At 40.6% G+C, this 19,939-nt stretch overlaps 1 protein-coding gene and 1 long non-coding RNA gene across 2 annotated transcripts; both read right to left on the bottom strand.

Annotated features, from left to right (window-relative positions):
• Nucleotides 1-440: 440 nt before the first annotated feature.
• On the bottom strand, nucleotides 441-8,343 carry LOC134077841 (uncharacterized). The gene is made up of 6 exons (XR_009938767.1): nucleotides 7,953-8,343; nucleotides 7,492-7,576; nucleotides 6,826-7,038; nucleotides 1,573-1,656; nucleotides 1,361-1,469; nucleotides 441-835 (listed from the first exon to the last, which is right to left on the bottom strand). It is a non-coding gene; the product is annotated as an uncharacterized LOC134077841 (long non-coding RNA).
• A 3,345-nt stretch (nucleotides 8,344-11,688) lies between these two features.
• On the bottom strand, nucleotides 11,689-16,121 carry LOC134078673 (V-set domain-containing T-cell activation inhibitor 1-like). The gene is made up of 5 exons (XM_062534776.1): nucleotides 15,914-16,121; nucleotides 15,422-15,700; nucleotides 13,811-14,155; nucleotides 13,311-13,589; nucleotides 11,689-11,988 (listed from the first exon to the last, which is right to left on the bottom strand). The coding sequence occupies exons 1-5, from the start codon at nucleotides 16,095-16,097 to the stop codon at nucleotides 11,891-11,893; spliced, it is 1,185 nt and encodes a 394-aa protein (XP_062390760.1). The 5' UTR covers nucleotides 16,098-16,121; the 3' UTR covers nucleotides 11,689-11,890.
• Nucleotides 16,122-19,939: the final 3,818 nt, after the last annotated feature.

The raw sequence follows: 19,939 nt of genomic DNA, 5'->3' as shown, positions 1-19,939 counted from the left end.
GAATAGCTGTCTGGATGGTACTTTTCAAGGCTGTCACGTAGGTCAAACCTGACCTGCAAATCATGTTTATTACAAAATGGGTATTATGAGGTGGTTGGTTCGAGTGTTCAACTTGTGCGCATGCAAAACTGCCTGACCATAGCCAGAGTGCAGTCTATATGAACATAACTCACGTAACCCTAAGGTGCAATCAAGGCCTGCCTGTCTATGCAAAGCATGAACTTACCACATGTATGTTTACTAAAACATAGTCTACAGCATTCAGATGAATCTGTGTCTTTTACAAACATACACACACATTGGTCCGAACAGCTCTGGTTCGAGCATATTTGTGCCACAATGGAGCAATTCCAGACCGAACTTCCCGACCTGAAATGTTGTGGAAAGGGCTAAGTTTGGCTGGCACCCAGGCTAATAGAATGTAGTAATACAAACTGAAATGACAAATGAATGCCTTTATTGTAATTGCATTGCAGTATAATGAATTTGTAGAGACGCTCAAGTAAGGTGCATATATATATAAAACCATAAACATGAAACATAAAAGCACAACTTCCCACTCTAATTTCATGTATTAATTGTTATCCTTCTTTATAATCTGCCACTGCCGCTGCTGGCGTTTATAGTGCTGGTGGTGCTGCTCCTGCCGCTGCTGGCGTTTATAGTGCTGGTGGTGCTGGTGGTGCTGCTCCTGCCGCTGCTGCTGGTGGTGGTGTTGGTGCTGCATCTGCTGCTGCTGCCTCAACAAACAGCTGATCATTGACATGTGCATTGTAGGACTGCACAAGCTGTCTCTGCGTTTCAGCTGTAAAAGCCTTACGTCCTGGACCTTTTCCTTTAAAAATGGCAAACAAAGCATTAAAATGTATCAAAATCACAAAAGAGTAAGAAACAAAGTTATACTCACCAAATTACAAATAAATACATACACTTACTGAACCTATGAATAATTAGTTATTTGTCCAACATGAATTCAATTGTCAAAATAAAATAAGCAGAGATTTGCATAGGTTAATAGCAGGACAGGCATGGCCAACTTCTGTACTGGTAGGATAGGCTATGCAATCATTATTGTTTTTGATCATTCTCTTATGACAAGCCAAAACATGATGTAACAGTTGTGTGCATGCAGTTGTACCAGTAAGAGTTGGTTATTCAATATTAACGTAACGTCACTGACTGAAGTGAAAGGCAAATCCTAAGCCCACCAAGGCAGCCTGTATTCCTCAGCATATTTGGGCCATGATACACCCTGAATTAGTGTTGAGGTAGAAAGGTGTTAAAGTGTAATCAGACACAGTAGTCTGCATCATTTCCATCTTTAAAAAAGGAAAATGAAAACATAGAATGCCGGTCATACCATGCTTTTTTTTACAAGTCGACCAATTGCCATCAAGAAATATGTGGCACTGATGTCGGGATCAATATACTGTAGGTGGGTATACCGGCGGTCTCACTCCCCCAAGCATCTTTAAGACAGTACACAGTAGTGTCATTAAAAACAAAAGTTAAGGTTCCATGTTTGAACTTCAAGAAAGGATTGACACAGAAAAAACGTTCAGTTATACATACCACTTGACGTGCATCTATTTGTGTAGAGGTTAACCAGCTCGGTCCTCCTCTCCTCTGTCCAAAAGGCCTCAAGATGCAATGGGCCTAAATTATCAGTAACAGAAAAAAAGGCATTACCAATTCTGGGTGTAACATGGTGACAGATCAATTTAAGTAGCTTAAATCATATTTTGGTATGCCTGCAGAGTGTAGATGTGATTTAAGCTATAATAAGCTATATTCCACCCTTCTGTGTGCTTGTTAACCCTTTGATGTATGAGCTATTGAAACCCCCTCTAATGCATAACATGGGTCACAAGTGACCCGCATTCATTTTCTATGGAGTTTTGTTGAAGGGCTAGGGTTTCTTAGCAATTTCTTAAAAAAAAAAAAACTTATTTTCATGACCCAGCACTCCATGAATTCCTCAATTAACTTGTTTTTGTTCATTACAAGACTAAGTTGTATTTTTTTCTCTTAAACTTTTAAAATAAAAACACTTTTCTGTCACTACCCCTCTAATTCATAACATGGGTCACAAGTGACAGTCATTTTCTATGGAGTTTTGTTGAAGGGTTAGGGTTTCTTAGCTATTTTCAAGAAAATAATTCAATTTATCATTTAATATTCCAGGTTTCCATCACTTATTTAGTTTCTTCCAAACATCAATCATTACTTTCATTAATTGATGGTCACTCCTTGAATTCTAATACTTTTTATGTGCCTAAATTACATTTGAACACATGGGTCACAAATTACCCGCATTCATTTCCTATGTAAAATGAACCTATAATCAAAATTTCTTTGCAGTACTCTCTTTGAAATCAGTGTAATTTGTCATTTCATATTCAAATTTACCATTACATGTTAATATTTTAACAAACACCAATAATTATGTTCATTCCTCTATGCCTACTCCATGAATGTGACTAACTTTTGTGAAACAATACAATGATTGAACACATGGGTCAGAAATGACCTGTGTCTGCAAAGTGTGATTGTGAGTAAGATAATGAATATTATGTGAACCATTTTATGTATCTGTAATATTTGCAAGGCCATGGCGATATGGGGAGTGCTGAGACAACCCAGCCACAAGAGGACTTAAGACAAGAAAATCCAAGAGAAAGCGATGCAGCCTGTGGGATACCGCTGGTGTTAGATGGTCATGCTGGTGACCAGCCTGCCAAGCTTGACATTGTTGGTGTGAGATGGTCATGCTGGCTTGCTAGAATGACCAACATAAGCTGGCATGGCCAGTAAAAACCAACAATGTAGACCAGCAACACCAGTTAAAATGACCAGCTTGAGGTGGTACGACAAGCAAAACCATCAGTTTTAGTCGCATTTACTACTTCTCCACAGTTTGAAAGTAAACCAGTTCTCCAAGTCCTCTCGCTATAGATCTATTTTCACATCCCTCAGACCGTCACCACGGTATACCTGTGAATGATGCCATCCACAGGTAGACCATGGTGACGGTCTGCGAGAAGTCTCATAGATCCATAGTTATGGACATAAATTACGTTACTAATGCACTGAAGTTCTGTATTGGTATTTAAAGTGTCAGTGACATAATGTACAGTGTTTTACAAAAGCAAATTAAAAATGTTTAGATATAATAACAACTACATATAAGCTATAATAAGCTAAATTCCACCCTTCTGTGTGCTTGTTAACACCATCTGCCGGTGGGCTGTGACCGTTTGCGTTGACGGATACTTTAGAACACGGGTAGTTTTTAAGGTGTAACATGGGGACAGATCAATTTAAGTAGCCTAAATCATATATTTCTGGAATGCCTGCAGAGAATAGATGTGATTTAAGCTATAATAAGCTACATTCCACCCTTGTGTGTGCTTGTTAACACCATCTGCCAGTGGGCCGTGACCGTTTGCGTTGACGGATACTTTCGAACACGTGTAGTTTTTAGGGTGTAACATGGGAACAGGTCAATTTAAGTAGCCTAAATCATATATTTTTGGAATGCCTGCAGAGAATAGATGTGATTTAAGCTACAATAAGCTATATTCCACTCCTGTGTGTGCTTGTTAACACCATCTGCCAGTGGGCAGTGACCGTTTGCGTTGACGGATACTTTCGAACACGGGTAGTTTTTAGGGTGTAACATGGGGAAGGATCAATTTAAGTAGCCTAAATCATATATTTTTGGAATGCCTGCAGAGAATAGATGTGATTTAAGCTATAATAAGCTACATTCCACCCTTGTGTGTGCTTGTTAACACCATCTGCCAGTGGGCCGTGACCGTTTGCGTTGACGGATACTTCAGAACACGGGTAGTTTTTAGGGTGTACAGATCAATTTAAGTAGCTTAAATCATATATTTTTGGAATGCCTGTAGAGTGTAGATGTGATTTAATCTATAATAAGTTATATTCCACCTTTCTGTGTGCTTGTTAACACCATCTGCCAGTGGGCCCTGACCATTTGCATTGACGGATACTTTCGAACACGGGTAGTTTTTAGGGTGTAACATGGGGACAGATAAATTTAAGTAGCCTAAATCATATATGTTTGGAATGCCTGCAGAGAGTAGATGTGATTTAAGCTATAATAAGCTATATTCCACCCTTGTGTGTGCTTGTTAACACCATCTGCCAGTGGGCAGTGACCGTTTGCGTTGACGGATACTTTCGAACACGGGTAGTTTTTAGGGTGTAACATGGGGACAGATCAATTTAAGTAGCCTAAATCATATATGTTTGGAATGCCTGCAGAGAGTAGATGTGACTTAAGCTATAATAAGCTATATTTCACCCTTGTGTGTGCTTGTTAACACCATCTGCCAGTGGGCAGTGACCGTTTGCGTTGACGGATACTTTCGAACACGGGTAGTTTTTAGGGTGTAACATGGGGACAGATCAATTTAAGTAGCCTAAATCATATATTTTTGGAATGCCTGCAGAGAGTAGATGTGATTTAAGCTATAATAAGCTATATTCCACCCCTGTGTGTGCTTGTTAACACCATCTGCCAGTGGGCAGTGACCGTTTGCGTTGACGGATACTTTCGAACACGGGTAGTTTTTAGGGTGTAACATGGGGACAGATCAATTTAAGTAGCCTAAATCATATATTTTTGGAATGCCTGCAGAGAGTAGATGTGATTTAAGCTATAATAAGCTATATTCCACCCTTGTGTGTGCTTGTTAACACCATCTGCCAGTGGGCCGTGACCGTTTGCGTTGACGGATACTTCAGAACACGGGTAGTTTTTAGGGTGTACAGATCAATTTAAGTAGCTTAAATCATATATTTTTGGAATGCCTGTAGAGTGTAGATGTGATTTAATCTATAATAAGTTATATTCCACCTTTCTGTGTGCTTGTTAACACCATCTGCCAGTGGGCAGTGACCGTTTGCATTGACGGATACTTTCGAACACGGGTAGTTTTTAGGGTGTAACATGGGGACAGATAAATTTAAGTAGCCTAAATCATATATGTTTGGAATGCCTGCAGAGAGTAGATGTGATTTAAGCTATAATAAGCTATATTCCACCCTTGTGTGTGCTTGTTAACACCATCTGCCAGTGGGCAGTGACCGTTTGCGTTGACGGATACTTTCGAACACGGGTAGTTTTTAGGGTGTAACATGGGGACAGATCAATTTAAGTAGCCTAAATCATATATTTTTGGAATGCCTGCAGAGAGTAGATGTGACTTAAGCTATAATAAGCTATATTTCACCCTTGTGTGTGCTTGTTAACACCATCTGCCAGTGGGCAGTGACCGTTTGCGTTGACGGATACTTTCGAACACGGGTAGTTTTTAGGGTGTAACATGGGGACAGATCAATTTAAGTAGCCTAAATCATATATTTTTGGAATGCCTGCAGAGAGTAGATGTGATTTAAGCTATAATAAGCTATATTCCACCCTTGTGTGTGCTTGTTAACACCATCTGCCAGTGGGCAGTGACCGTTTGCGTTGACGGATACTTTCGAACACGGGTAGTTTTTAGGGTGTAACATGGGGACAGATCAATTTAAGTAGCCTAAATCATATATTTTTGGAATGCCTGCAGAGAGTAGATGTGATTTAAGCTATAATAAGCTATATTCCACCCTTGTGTGTGCTTGTTAACACCATCTGCCAGTGGGCAGTGACTGTTTGCGTTGACGGATACTTTCGAACACGGGTAGTTTTTAGGGTGTAACATGGGGACAGATCAATTTAAGTAGCCAAAATCATATATTTTTGGAATGCCTGCAGAGAGTAGATGTGATTTAAGCTATAATAAGCTATATTCCACCCTTGTGTGTGCTTGTTAACACCATCTGCCAGTGGGCAGTGACCGTTTGCGTTGACGGATACTTTCGAACACGGGTAGTTTTTAGGGTGTAACATGGGGACAGATCAATTTAAGTAGCCTAAATCATATATTTTTGGAATGCCTGCAGAGAGTAGATGTGATTTAAGCTATAATAAGCTATATTCCACCCTTGTGTGTGCTTGTTAACACCATCTGCCAGTGGGCAGTGACCGTTTGCGTTGACGGATACTTTCGAACACGGGTAGTTTTTAGGGTGCAACATGGGGACAGATCAATTTAAGTAGCCTAAATCATATATTTTTGGAATGCCTGCAGAGAGTAGATGTGACTTAAGCTATAATAAGCTATATTCCACCCTTGTGTGTGCTTGTTAACACCATCTGCCAGTGGGCAGTGACCGTTTGCGTTGACGGATACTTTCGAACACGGGTAGTTTTTAGGGTGTAACATGGGGACAGATCCATTTAAGTAGCCTAAATCATATATTTTTGGAATGTCTGCAGAGAATAGATGTGATTTAAGCTATAATAAGCTATATTCCACCCTTGTATGTGCTTGTTAACACCATCTGCCAGTGGGCCGTGACCGTTTGCGTTGACGGATACTTTCGAACACGGGTAGTTTTTAGGGTGTACAGATCAATTTAAGTAGCTTAAATCATATATTTTTGGAATGCCTGTAGAGTGTAGATGTGATTTAATCTATAATAAGTTATATTCCACCTTTCTGTGTGCTTGTTAACACCATCTGCCAGTGGGCCGTGACCATTTGCATTGACGGATACTTTCGAACACGGGTAGTTTTTAGGGTGTAACATTTAGTTAAGGGAATAACGTAGTTTAATATGAAAAAATGGTGAAGTGTTCCTTTAAGGTATACTAAGTTATATTCCACCCTTCTGTGTGCTTGATAACAACATTTGTCAGGAGGGCGTTGACGTTTTTATTGCTATACTTTTTAATAAAATTGAAAAGCGAACCTTCAAGTTCTGGCAGCATTTGAGGACCCCACATCATATTAATTCAAAGCCATGGAGAGCCAGGAATTCAAAACGGAGAGGAGTCCCCTCATCCAGTTGGTGCCAAGACTCCAGCGGGAAGCAAGTGGCGGAACCGGTGCTACTGGTCAGCATCAGGACACTGGCACCCCTCTTGGGGGAATAGGTACCAAACAAATAATCAACATTCACCTACTGGACAGAAACAACAGAAAAACAAAGAAAAATACAAAATGATTTGACCCTTAACAGAGAATACCAATTAGCAAAATACTTAACAATAGTAAGAGACACCAATTTAAGACCCCCCCCCCCCCCCCCCCCCATCAGTGCTCCACTGATTTACAGCTATAAAGTCGCTTTTGCATGTTGCAATATTGTGCATGTCTTTACATGAATCAAATTTCAAATGCAATATGAAACATATCAAATAATCATTGCAATTAGTCATTCATTTCCCATTTATCTACAATTTGAGAGGTTACATTTCAGTGTGTTACACAGCTTTTGAATAGGTTGTTAGAGCTAGAGTTGGATATAAAATATAACCAACGGGAACAATAATTTATTCAGCTAATTACCACGTAGGATAACGTAATTCTTGGGTAGGCTAAACTACTTAGAGACAAAAAGACCGACGTTTCTTACCTTTCTCTCTGGACAAATAGCTAATGCAGAATACTGGTGAAAAGATAGATACGAGGAAAATCTCAGATGCTTTGTATGACCACAGCTGTAAACAGAAAAGTTGTTCAACTTAATGTGTAGTAAAGACCGCAGGTCAACATTCCCTACGTCCCTATACCAATACGGAATCATTCGCTCTACGAGCACAAACTCACTGGTCATCACAACAATAGCTTCTATCTAATTGTATGTTTGACTGCTAACAGAGACACTTATAGCTTTAAAAAGACTTTGCTGCTAACTCTACTACCGTGCATTATGTAGCTTAAGGCTAGCATAATGATAATTGAGCTCATGTTCAAAAGACTAACTCAACAAGCGACGGCAAATGAGCAGGGCAGGATAAATTAGCAAATACTGGAAGTGGTTAGAAAACCATGAAAGTAAACAAACCACAAAATACATATTTTGCGTCTACTTACGATAGGGAGAGGCGTCCACATCTGGTCCACATGGGCAAGAGCAGCAAGTTGACGGTGTCGCAAAGTAATGACATCAGGAAACGTCAAAGTGTCAAAATGTCAAAATGTCAAAGTTTAATTGACTAGACATTCGCCACGAGGGGATATTTAATAATTATGATATAATAAGGCTATTTAAAATCGTTATCTTGATCGCCCTCCAAATACACAAATGCTGGCTTTATTAGTGGCAATTTAAAAAGGAAACTAAAACGTGGGTCAAAACTTTAAAAAGCACAGATTTTTAAAAATGTATTACAAACGTAAACCTTTGGCATCATCACCGACAGGTTAGCCAATTATCACGTTTAAAGTACTGCTATCAAACCGAAATTTAATTAATTAGTCTACGTTAGGCTACACCACTAGTTCTTTATTTTAACGAAACTTATTTCTGAATTAAAAAATGATTTTGGCAGGCGGCCGTGTTGCTTGCTTGCAGATGAGCGGGGTTCTGGCTCGTTGAAAGGGCGAAACACAACGTGATCAGTGACACGATATTTACGTTATGTCCAACACGTTTTTTAGCAAGGAAACGTGCCACTCAACACGTACCAATAGATTAATGAACGTGATGAGTGACACGATTAAACGTGAGACTGGGTTGGATGCTCTGTTTACAGACCATGACATTTGTGACATTTGCCACCCTGTCTGCTTAAATGTTTAAAGGTGACATCTGGCGAGTTTTCACAAAGATCTCCGTTTCTCGAGGTCACTGAGTAGGCTTCTGTGGGTAGGTTTTACATAGCTTGAGTTGCTACAGCCAGCCAGGCAGTTACAGCGATACACTCACATGGGGTACATGGGAGCTGACTGACATGCCCCCAGCGTGTGTCTTTGTAGCTACCTGGCTTTATTGCAAAAGGGCGATCTATGTGAAAACTCACCGGATTTCTCCTTCAAGATTAGAGACTCTGACAAGAGATTTTGTTCGCGATCCTTCAAATTGTTTTGTCTCCTGTCCAGACCAGGGTTTTAAACTCGGTAGGGTTTTGTAAGATTCGTTATGTTTGTTTATGATATTTCACATTGTTATGTCTCCTGCCCAGACTGGAGTTTAAATTCAACCGGTAGGGTTTAATATGTGATTATGTCAAATTTGATCAGATGGACAAGTGTTGCGAATTATGGACAAGTGTTGCGAATTAAACACTCAAATCAATCCATCTGGTTTGTCCAATGTAATTGCTATGTCCATACCAAATAAACATTAATAATAATAATGTCAAATTAAATACAGTCAGTTGGGAGTTGACATGAATAGGTGTGCATTCATGATAGAAATCACATTGGTCAACAGATGAGAAATGACAGATTTTGTTATGTTATTATGTTTAACTTGAACATAATGTGTGTGCTATTACTGTAATAGCTGTGGTTACGGTTGAGATATCTCATGAGGCCAAGATGGGGCTGTGCATGCAGCATTTCTTACCGCAACCTCCTTCTGAGGTGCTTTTCACATACTGTTACAGTTTAGAATCTTAGCCATGTGAACATCTCTCCAGTATAATATCACGTGTGCTTTATAAGTGCACTCTACTGATAAACAGCCTGAACAGCCCCTATACAAAAGCACACACAGATCCATTACTGCTTTTCACCAGAAATTTGAACTTCAGTTTGGACGAACTATACAAACATATTTGAGATGTTGTCGTCATTTTGGTTCTAGTCTTTAGTGTACCCGATATCTGTGTTTGTTCAGGTGGTGATGGCCACAAGTGGAGAGGGACGGATTACAAATCCCCATGTCATGCACAAATCCCAGCCAAGTTTCACTGTGCCTATTGCACTATTGTACTAAGCACACTCCAATTGTATATTATTGTGAGCCTTATGTAGAGCTACAGCATTTTGCAAAATGTGTTGTAACTCCAGGGGATCACCGGTGTTGTTCATTTCCGCATGCTAATGTTAATTTCCATTTGAACATTTGTTTCATTTGAGTTTGTTTTGGACTTCATTATGCAGGTAATCTGGATATGTGGGACAGGTGTATGACCTTGATCAGAAATGCTAAGAAACAGACATGTGAGGTGATCAAAAGAGATTTAAGGCTCTAGCACGCTCCTCCGTCTGCGTCACGCACACGCGGCACTGGACGTTTGACGTGCGTCATTTTAGACGCGTATACGAGGCATAGGCTACTCCAATGTCTGTGTCCTGAATGCGCGCCAGCCGATCAAGGTTAGCGCCGGCGCACTACGAATTAACTGTGATACTCTGGGATGTGCGACCACTGAACTAGGAAGAGCCAGGGAAGGAGTGTTCCACACTTAAATACACAAAAGATGCAGCTGTTAGATGAGGAGAAGCACCACGAGTACTTTCTCATGTCTGCTGAAAAGTTTGATGAGTTGGTTCTTCACATCTCTCCATTTATCATCCACCAGAACAGGCACAGCACACCACACGTAGGCTAGCATTCCAAGTTACAGCTAAACTAATGGGTTAGCTTATGGCTATGCGCGTGACGCAGACGGAGGACCGTGCCACGGCCTTTACTGTAAGGAGGATATCTAGTGGAGGGTAAAAAAGGCGGTCTTGTTAAATGCAAGTTAAATGCAAACAGAACAGAACGGAAGATGAAGTGAAATTTGGCCTTAATGTATTGTACAGGTGATTTGGATCTGTACAGTGGAGTGACCTTGATCAGTAATGGCATGGTAAGATGATCAGGAGAAAAAGGTGGCCATCTACTGGACTCATATAGTATTGCAATTATTGACGGTTAGTGGACAGAGAGAGCAATGGGGCAGATAATGCTGCAAAGAGTGTTACTAGGTTGTGATAGTCTCAGGTCCTCTCTCTCTCTTAATTCCTGCTTGCATTCCTTAGTCCACTTACGGATATGTGTTTCTCTCTTTGATGTGGGTCCCAAGAGCTGGCATATGTATTGGCCATTTATAGCAAGTGATGGCCAATATTATAATAATGATTTATATCTCACAGCAGATATGGGAGTGTGAGTGAGTGTTACCACACAGCTCCTTTTGACTATTGAAGTTCACCATTACACACCGTGATGCTAGTAGCATAGTATGCACACACAGGATAGGGAGAGACATATTACACATACTGTAGTCATTAATCATATTCTTCACTGGATCCACAATCCACATAGAAGAGGTTGGGAATCACACACAAAAGGTCTAAAGAATGAGAGATAGAAATGAGGAACTGAACAGCATTCAACAAACAATGGATTTACAGTAATTGAGCAGTGGCAAAAAAACCTGAATCGCAACCTGAATTAGTTTTTCATTATTACAGTTTATTATGAGTACAGCAAGCTTCAATACCAATGCATGCCCAACTTATTCTCAACACTGTTTCTAGAAATCACTTCAGCAAGCATAGCACATCCATATGACCTGGATTTCACATATCATACCAAACTCCATACTCCATAGAAATATATCTAACATGGGAAAAAATGATAGTTCAGCTGTAATCGAAGGAAACATTAAACTTGAATGGACATGATGAGAACATCCCACTTATATCTCATTGGTAAAGGAGACCCATATATTGAATTTGGTGTTTCAAAATGTACAATATTTGATGTCAGGACTTGGCAACAAAGTATGGCAAAATGGCAAACTAATTCCAAAGGTTCCATGTGTCCTTTGATTCTCTCTTCTTCAAGCTCCCCTTCCCCCTCTTCTCTGATCTAGAAAGATAAACATACATACATACATACATACATACATACATACATACATACATACATACATACATACATACTGTACATACATACATACATACATACATACATACACAGATACACAAATGCATGCACATAAAACAGCAAATGTCCAGGCAGGAGGCATGACTGTGATGAGCATGAAGCTGATGTGTCTGGCCTGTAGGTCTGTAGATCTGGTTGAATCTTATGTGCATTTGGTGATCCAGTAGGTGAGAAGAATGGCACTGTAGCACAGCCCTGTTCTGCTCATCAGCATCGCACATCCAGATATGACTTCAAAACCTGCTTAGTAACAGTAATACAAAACAAGGACATGTCAGGGACTGTCCAGTAACATGTTGATGTTTATGAGCAAGTGCTTTTGTTCACAGCATTAAAACAATAAACAATGCATTATCATTAAAATGAACATTTACAGATTAAAGGGATAATCCGGAGTGAAATGCACTTTAGATAAATTTTTCGGACTACTGGGAGTACATACGTTGAGTTGACACCAAAATCATGTCATTCGGACGTATTTTGAGAAAGTTCGAGTTCACCGTTTTTAGCCAAAACTCGTTAGCCTGGAAGTGACTGGGGTACGTCCTTTCGCCGCTACAAAACGCTATTTTTATACCTCTTCTACTGTTCCAAACAACACTACACTTACGTGGTAGTGAGTAGAGGGTCCCTAAAGCCAAACCGAAGTATCCCCATGTCATTATGTGTTCGGATAGAGAGTCCAGAATGAATTTAATCGAGTCAGTACCTTTCCAGAAATGTCGCTGCTGCAGCTGGCAACGCTTTAACAACACTTTACTAACATTTCCGGAAAGGTACGGACTCGATTAAATTCATTCTGGACTCTCTATCCGACCACATAAAGACGCGGGGATACTTCGGTTTGGCTTTAGGGACCCTCTACTCACTACCACGTAAGTGTAGTGTTGTTTGGAACAGTAGAAGAGGTATAAAAATAGCGTTTTGTAGCGGCGAAAGGACGTGCCCCGGTCACTTCCAGGCTAACGAGTTTTGGCTAAAAACGGTGAACTCGAACTTTCTCAAAATACATCCGAATGACATGATTTTGGTGTCAACTCAACGTATGTACTCCCAATAGTCCGAAAAATTGATCTAAAGTGCATTTCACTCCGGATTATCCCTTTAATATTGTACATTCAGCAGGAAAAAAAACTAATAAATTGAAAAATACATGCGATGTTCATGCCCCTTGTGTACTGTACATCCTGGGCATCTTCAAAATCATGCTTTGTTACTTTAATTTGAGTAAACAAGTCAGGTTACACTACTTGTACTTTTACTAGAGTATCTGGGTCAGTGACGTTTTAGGATTTCAAAACAACAAAAAACAAAAAATGTAGCAGCAGGCCAGTTTCAAAATTTTTGGAATAGATTTAGATGTGATTTTTTTTATTTTGTATGTGCCCCCTCAAGTATCACTTTCACCCTTTTTATTGCAATTGATGGCATTCACACCATAAAAATGTAATTCGGGTATCTGAGGAAAGTGTACAATTTTACTCTGGGTTCAGGTAATGAGACTCTGTGTGGTTGTACTGTACGTCTATTTCCTAAACTGGCTGAGGCTGTCTGATACTCACTTTCTACTTGAAACAGCTGCTCTTTTCTGCGGTTCCGGATTGAGACTGTACATGTGTAGTTGTATCCATCCTGCTTCTGCACAGTGACACTTCTCTGGACAGAGAGGCGTGTGTTGTCACCAGAGCAGTGCACTGAGTCCCCTGCATGCTGAAGGATATCTCCTTTACCATCCATCCACTGGATTGCAGGTTTAGTTGTCCAGTTTGTGGACACACACACCAGAGTGACACTGCCATTATTATGACTCACAGCAGATATCTGTGGTTCATTTCCAAACTCTGCCCAGACAAAAAATGTTTAAACGTTCAGTCAACATTACAGAAGCTTATGCAATACCATTAGAAGATGCTCACAACAAGGTGTCATATAAATTTTTTTTTTCGTAAGAAACATCTTTGCCTTAATACTAAAACTTAGAGTAAAATTGCTGGCTGAATGAATGAATGAATGAATGAAAACTAATCCAGACTAAGCTGCTCCCGATGGGTGTTTCACTTACCATGAATTTGGACTTTAAAAGAAGCATCATCAGTCCCCTCATTAGTTCTGACATAACACTTGTATGTGTTTGTGTCTGAGAGTCTGACTGATCTGAGCTTTAGTGAGATGTTGCCCCTCTGCAGCTCTTCTCTGAACAGACTGGTCCTGCCACTGTATGCTGAAAGCTGCTGATCAGTTACGTCCATGTGTCTTTTGTAATGATGCACCAGCTGATTTTCATTAATAATCCACTGCACCTCCATGTCCACTGCACTGACATTGTTCTTGAAGTAACAGGGGAGGATCAGGTCTTCACCAACTATACCAAGGACAAGGTCATGTGGAACCACAACCTCTGGAAATGCTGAAAGAAACAACAACATGACTTGACTACGTTTCACTTGAGCTGTGAAGAGCTCACTCACTCATTCATACACAAACAGTTTACCTCTTCATTTGTGTCCACGATTCAGAAACATATCACACCAGGACACAAATTTGACAGATGTAATAATTGCTCAGACATGTTTTTCTGTTGACATTAACAAAGCAGCAGCACAGCAGATGTTAAAGATAACACCTCCTGTCCCCAGCCGTGGCGAAACTGGCTGGGGCACCTGCACCGCACGCCGGCGACCCCGGTTCGATTCCCGCCCCGTGGTCCTTTCCGGATCCCACCCCGACTCTCTCACCCATTCGCTTCCTGTCTCTCTCTACTGTCCTGTAAAAATTAAAGGCACAAAAGCCCAAAAAATATACTTAAAAAAAAAAAAAAAAAAGATAACACCTCCTTCTCCTTTAAATTCTTCCAATAATGGATGCAATTTAACAGTAGGCCTACCTATCCAGTTGTTTTGCTTTCACTTCTGTAAATAATCCTGAGACCTTGTGACCAGCCTATGGACATGGCCCAAACGTCCAAATATGAGCACATTGCCATTTGTAACTACAGTAAGATTACAAATCTGCTGTGCAAGAGGCTGATACTTCACCGGCTTTGCTAAATAGGCTTCTTCTAGACCTGGATCAAAACAATACCCTACTGTACTTCCTGCATGAATACATTTGCATTGCTCTTATCAATGATAACAATATTCAGCGATCACACCGTCCTCCTGGAAAAAATAGCCCTCAACGCTGACTTTTTTTCCGCAGCACTCGAGCACTGAGAGTTGAAATCTGTTCAGCTTTACTGTAAGAACAGTGCTGGGCTCGTCAATGTCACTTTTTTCTTGACAACCAATCAAAATTGAGGGGGGGGGGAAATCTCGCAACCTCACAACAAGCGCTGAGAGCGCTGTCCGAAGTGCTGAGAAAAGGAATTTTGATTGAGGGCACTGTCAGCAAAACAATGTGATTGGCCATAGTCATAACTAGACGTTCCGCAAAATGGTACAAAATATGACCGCCGCCCACTCCTGCACATTCTCTCCACAAAAATAAATCACACTTGTCAATTTGTTTCTATCTCCAACTCTATCCCCTACTGCAACTTGTATTGATGTAAATGAGTGTGTGCATGTGTGTATGTGTGTGTGTGTGTGTGTGTGTGTGTGTGTGTGTGTGTGTGTGTGCGCGTGTGTGTGCCTATGTCCATTTCGTAAATTGGCTGAGGCTGTCTGATACTCACGTATCACTTGAAACTGCTGCTCTTTTCTCTGGTTCCCAAATGAGACTCTGCATGTGTAGTTGTATCCATGCTGCTCCTGCACAGTGAAACTTCTCTGGACAGAGAGGGGTGTGTCATAACCAGAGTAGTACACAGAGTCCCCTGCATGCTGAAGGATATTTCCTTTACTGTCCATCCACTCCATTGCAGGTTTAGTTGTCCAGTTTGTGGACACACACACCAGAGTGACACTGCCATTATTATGACTCACAGCTGATATCTGTGGTTCATTTCCAAGGTCTGCCCAGACAAAAATTGGTTTAATGTTCAGTCACCATTGCAGAAGGTTAAGTAGCTGAAATACCATTAGAAGCTCACAACAAGGTCATGTTTTTTTCATAAGGGGCATAGTATTTGCCTTAATTGCACATGCAAAAGCTTAGAGTAATAGTTACTGGCTGAATTAATTAATAAATAAATGAATGTAAAAACTGATCCAGACTAAGCTCTTACCATGAATTTGGACTTCAGAAGAAGAACAATCAGTCTGCTCATTGGTGATACAACACTTGTATGTGTTTGTGTCTGAGAGTGTGACTGATCTGAGCTTTAGTGAGATGTTGCCCCTCTGCAGCTCTTCTCTGAACAGACTCGTCCTGCCACTGTATGCTGGAAGCTGCTTATCAGTTACGTCCATGTGTCTTCTGTAATGATGCACCAGTTGATTGTCATTAATAATCCACTTCACCTCCATGTCCACTGCACTGACACTGTTCTTGAGGGAACAGGGGAGAATCAGGTCTTCACCAACTAAACCATGGGCAGGGTCACATGGAACCACACACTCTGGAATTGCTGAAAGAAACAACAATATGACCTCACAACATTTCACTTGAACCGTGAAGAGCTCACTCAGTCATTCACACACAAACAGATTGCCTCTTCATTTGTGTCCACAATTCAGAAAAAAATGTCACTTAAGGACACAAATATGACATTGTGTAATCATACTGCTCATGTTATTCTGTTGACAAAGCAAAGCAGCAGCAGAGCAGATGTTAAAGGAATACGCCACCCAAAAATGAAATTAAGCCAGTCTCGGTCACCCCCTGAGTTAGAACAGTGAAAAAAACCCGGTTAAAATCCGTCCGGGCATTGTCCTGCTTTGGGAGCAGCGTTTTTAGCTTTAGCTTAGCACAGTTGCTGTAAATGAAGGGTGTCAGTTAGCACGTCCTCCAAAAACGTGACCGAGACATCTAATTTTTTTTCTAAATACATCTTGGGAGACGTGTGTTCAGAACAAGTACAAATCATCATACTGCAAAATTGAATGAGGCTATTACCTGGGCAGATATTTACTTGGAACTATATTCAGCCTCATCACAGGTGAAGCACTGCTAGTCTCACGTAGCACTTGAAAACTCCTAACTTCGACTGGAACTTCACAGAATGGGATTCAAGTCAAAGATCGTATAGTTACTAAGATGAATCATAAAGGGTTTTTTCAATGGAATGAAATGGCACCCACTTCCGCTTTATAAACCGTCTCTGTTCAAGTGCTGCTGCATGAGAACCTTGTGCCTATCTAGCAGTACTTCGTCTGTGATGAGGCCGAATATAGTTCCAAGTAAATATCTGCCTAGATAATAGCCTCGTTTGATTTTGCATTATGATGTGTACTCGTTTTTAACACATGGCTCCCAAGATATATTTAGAAAAAAATGTAGATGTCTCGGTCACTTTTTTTGAAGGACGTGCTAACTGACACCCTTCATTTACAGCAACTATGCTAAGCTAAAGCTAAAAACGCTGCTCCCAAAGCAGGACAATGCCCGGACGGATTTTAACCGGGTTTTTTTCACTGTTCTAACTCTGGGGGTGACCGAGACTGGCTTAATTTCATTTTTGGGTGGCGTATTCCTTTAAGGATACACACAACCCCCTTCTTTAAATTCTTCCAATAATGGATGACATTTAACAGTACCTAGCCAGCTGTTTTGCTTTCACTTCTGTAAACAATCATGAGAACATAGTGACCAGCCTATGGACATGACCCAAGCTTCCAAATATGAGCACAACATTGGCATTTGTAACCAAGACTACAAATCTGCTGTATTGCTCTTATCAATGATAACAATATTCAGAGTTCACAGCGCCCTCGCGGGAAGCAAAGCCCTTGATGCTGACTGTTTTTTCCCGCAGTGCACAAAGTGCTGAAAGTTGAAATCTGTTCAACAGGGCCCCTTTATTCTTTAACTATGAAGGACAGGAGGTGTAAGGGGAGGTGGTGGGTTGTGAGTGGAGTAACGCCGATGCTGCAACTTTTACAGGTAGACTGCGAACAAGTAACCTGACTGATTGAAGAAGAAGGCGTGGCAAATTCCGTCACTCTCCTCCCGAACTTCCGTTTGTCAATGCCATCTGGTTGAGGGCTGTCAGTGCAACAACGCGATTGTTGTACACAGGGTGGAACTCTGACCTGACATGGTGAAATTGGAAGTGATCATTATGACAGCCTCTGAATGCATGCCATGGTTTGAGAAATTCCGTTCATGGGGGGCCATACAATAAAATAATTTATGTGTACATTTAGTGATTGCACATCACTGGCCTAGATGGCCGGACACAAACCAAATAGTTTTCCATGTCAGCATCACAAATCATGCCAATCATGCCAAATCACTTACTTTCAATTTCAACCCTTTTGTCATAGGCTACCACCTGGCAACCCAAAACCCAAATAAGGAAACGGGTGCAGACTGCGCAGCCGAGTCTCGCAAGCTGATAGCCTACTCCAGAACTAGCTGTAGTGAAATTGTTGGGAATTGAATTGACACTAACATTAACACATCACATAAACTGTTATTGAGTGTTGGTACCTCGTTTCTTCGGAACAAAATCTGATCTGCAGCTTTGGAGTTTTGGAAGAACGCTGCAGGCAGCAGTTGGATACACAATACATAAGGCTTTTGATATGGTAAAAGCAACGACTGAAATGCAGTGTTGAAACAGATGTATGCAACATGTTAACCTGTATTTTGAAAGCTAAATGTTGGCTGGTACTGTATGACACATGCACACATACACACACACATCAAGACACACTCACACACAGTACATGCACGCACATGCGCACACACAGACAAAATTAGAGGAAGCAATAATGAAAGATTAACATGAGAAAATGCATGTGTAAGGTCGTGTGAGGTCTGTCAATAGACTACGTGCACAAAATGCTCTCTGTTGCTGGTTTGTTTCTGGTTTGAACCTGCGCATATTCTTAATGTAATTAGTGTCAGTTGCACAAGAGAATCAGCATGTTACAATGAAGAAGGATTCATGCGGGTGTTAAAATTGTAACTATTGGTCTAACAAAATATTCAGTGATTATGTAAGGAACAGAATATAACGGACAATGTTGTTGCACAGTTAACACAGTTAATGCTCCATTTGAAATGAATGAGTGTACAGGAAAAGCCTTTTGCGCAACAATTTTACTGTGTGTACCTCACAGCCAATGTGTGAGACTTGAAAACCCTGCGTTAACCTCTCTGCATCTTTTATGTGTTGTAAGTGACAAATTACATTGTACATTGACAATGTCTTTGCATTTACAGTCATATAGTATACAGTATGAACGTAAATAGAAAGGCACAAATATGAACAGTAAGATTTATATGGAGCTTGTTCATCTGTATAGTTCCAGTGGCTATCCCAGAGCAGTGAGCTTCCTGCCCAACCAGCGGGACTCGGGGAGCAGTGAGGGGTTAGGTGCCTTGCTCAAGGGCACATCAGCCGTGGAACCGGGAACTCTCTGGTTACAAGCCCAAAGCCCTAACCAGTAGGCCACAGCTGCCTCAAAGATTCAATACATATTATACTTAATCACATCATTAAATGTTGTTTACTCTGGATAAAACAAATAGAACTTACCTGAATATACTGGTTGCAAAATAAGAACAAGGAACCACATAAGTCTCATGGTCATTTGTGACATGCTCTCTCTCTCTCTCTAGTTGTGATGCTAGATCAAAGACTTCACATAAATGGATGACAGTCTGAGAGGTGTACGTGAAGCGCTTCCCACCACTGTTTCCTGTTCTGACCATAGTAGACTTCTTGACACAAGTTCACACCAGTTGCCTGTCTATTCACCCTGTGTACTCTCTCATGTGGCCTGCACATTAACGAGTAGGCTGTTTGTGTTGTGTCACTGTTCACTTTTTATTATGTCTTCGATTATAGTATGAAATATGCTATTCTCTGTACCAATAGGCCTACGTAAACTATTTATTTAATTTGTATCGGGTCTTATCAGCATTCACAACAAAGTCTACAGATCTAATGGCCCCCTATCCAATGAAGACATTTGTGACATTTGTCTAACTTTGCTTGGGTGTTTAAGATTAGAGACGTTGGCAAAAGACTTTTATTTCTAATCTTTCATCGACATATATTGATTTATCTCCTGTCCAGACCTGGGTTGTTGTAAACTTGGTATGGTTTTATAAGATTCACTATATTTGTTTATAACAGTTC

This window comes from Sardina pilchardus, chromosome 4 (genome assembly GCF_963854185.1).
Source record: "Sardina pilchardus chromosome 4, fSarPil1.1, whole genome shotgun sequence".
NCBI classification, from domain to species: domain Eukaryota; kingdom Metazoa; phylum Chordata; class Actinopteri; order Clupeiformes; family Clupeidae; genus Sardina; species Sardina pilchardus.
The sequence above is the reverse complement of the archived record's forward strand: the minus strand, read 5'-3'. Positions and strand labels throughout refer to the sequence as shown.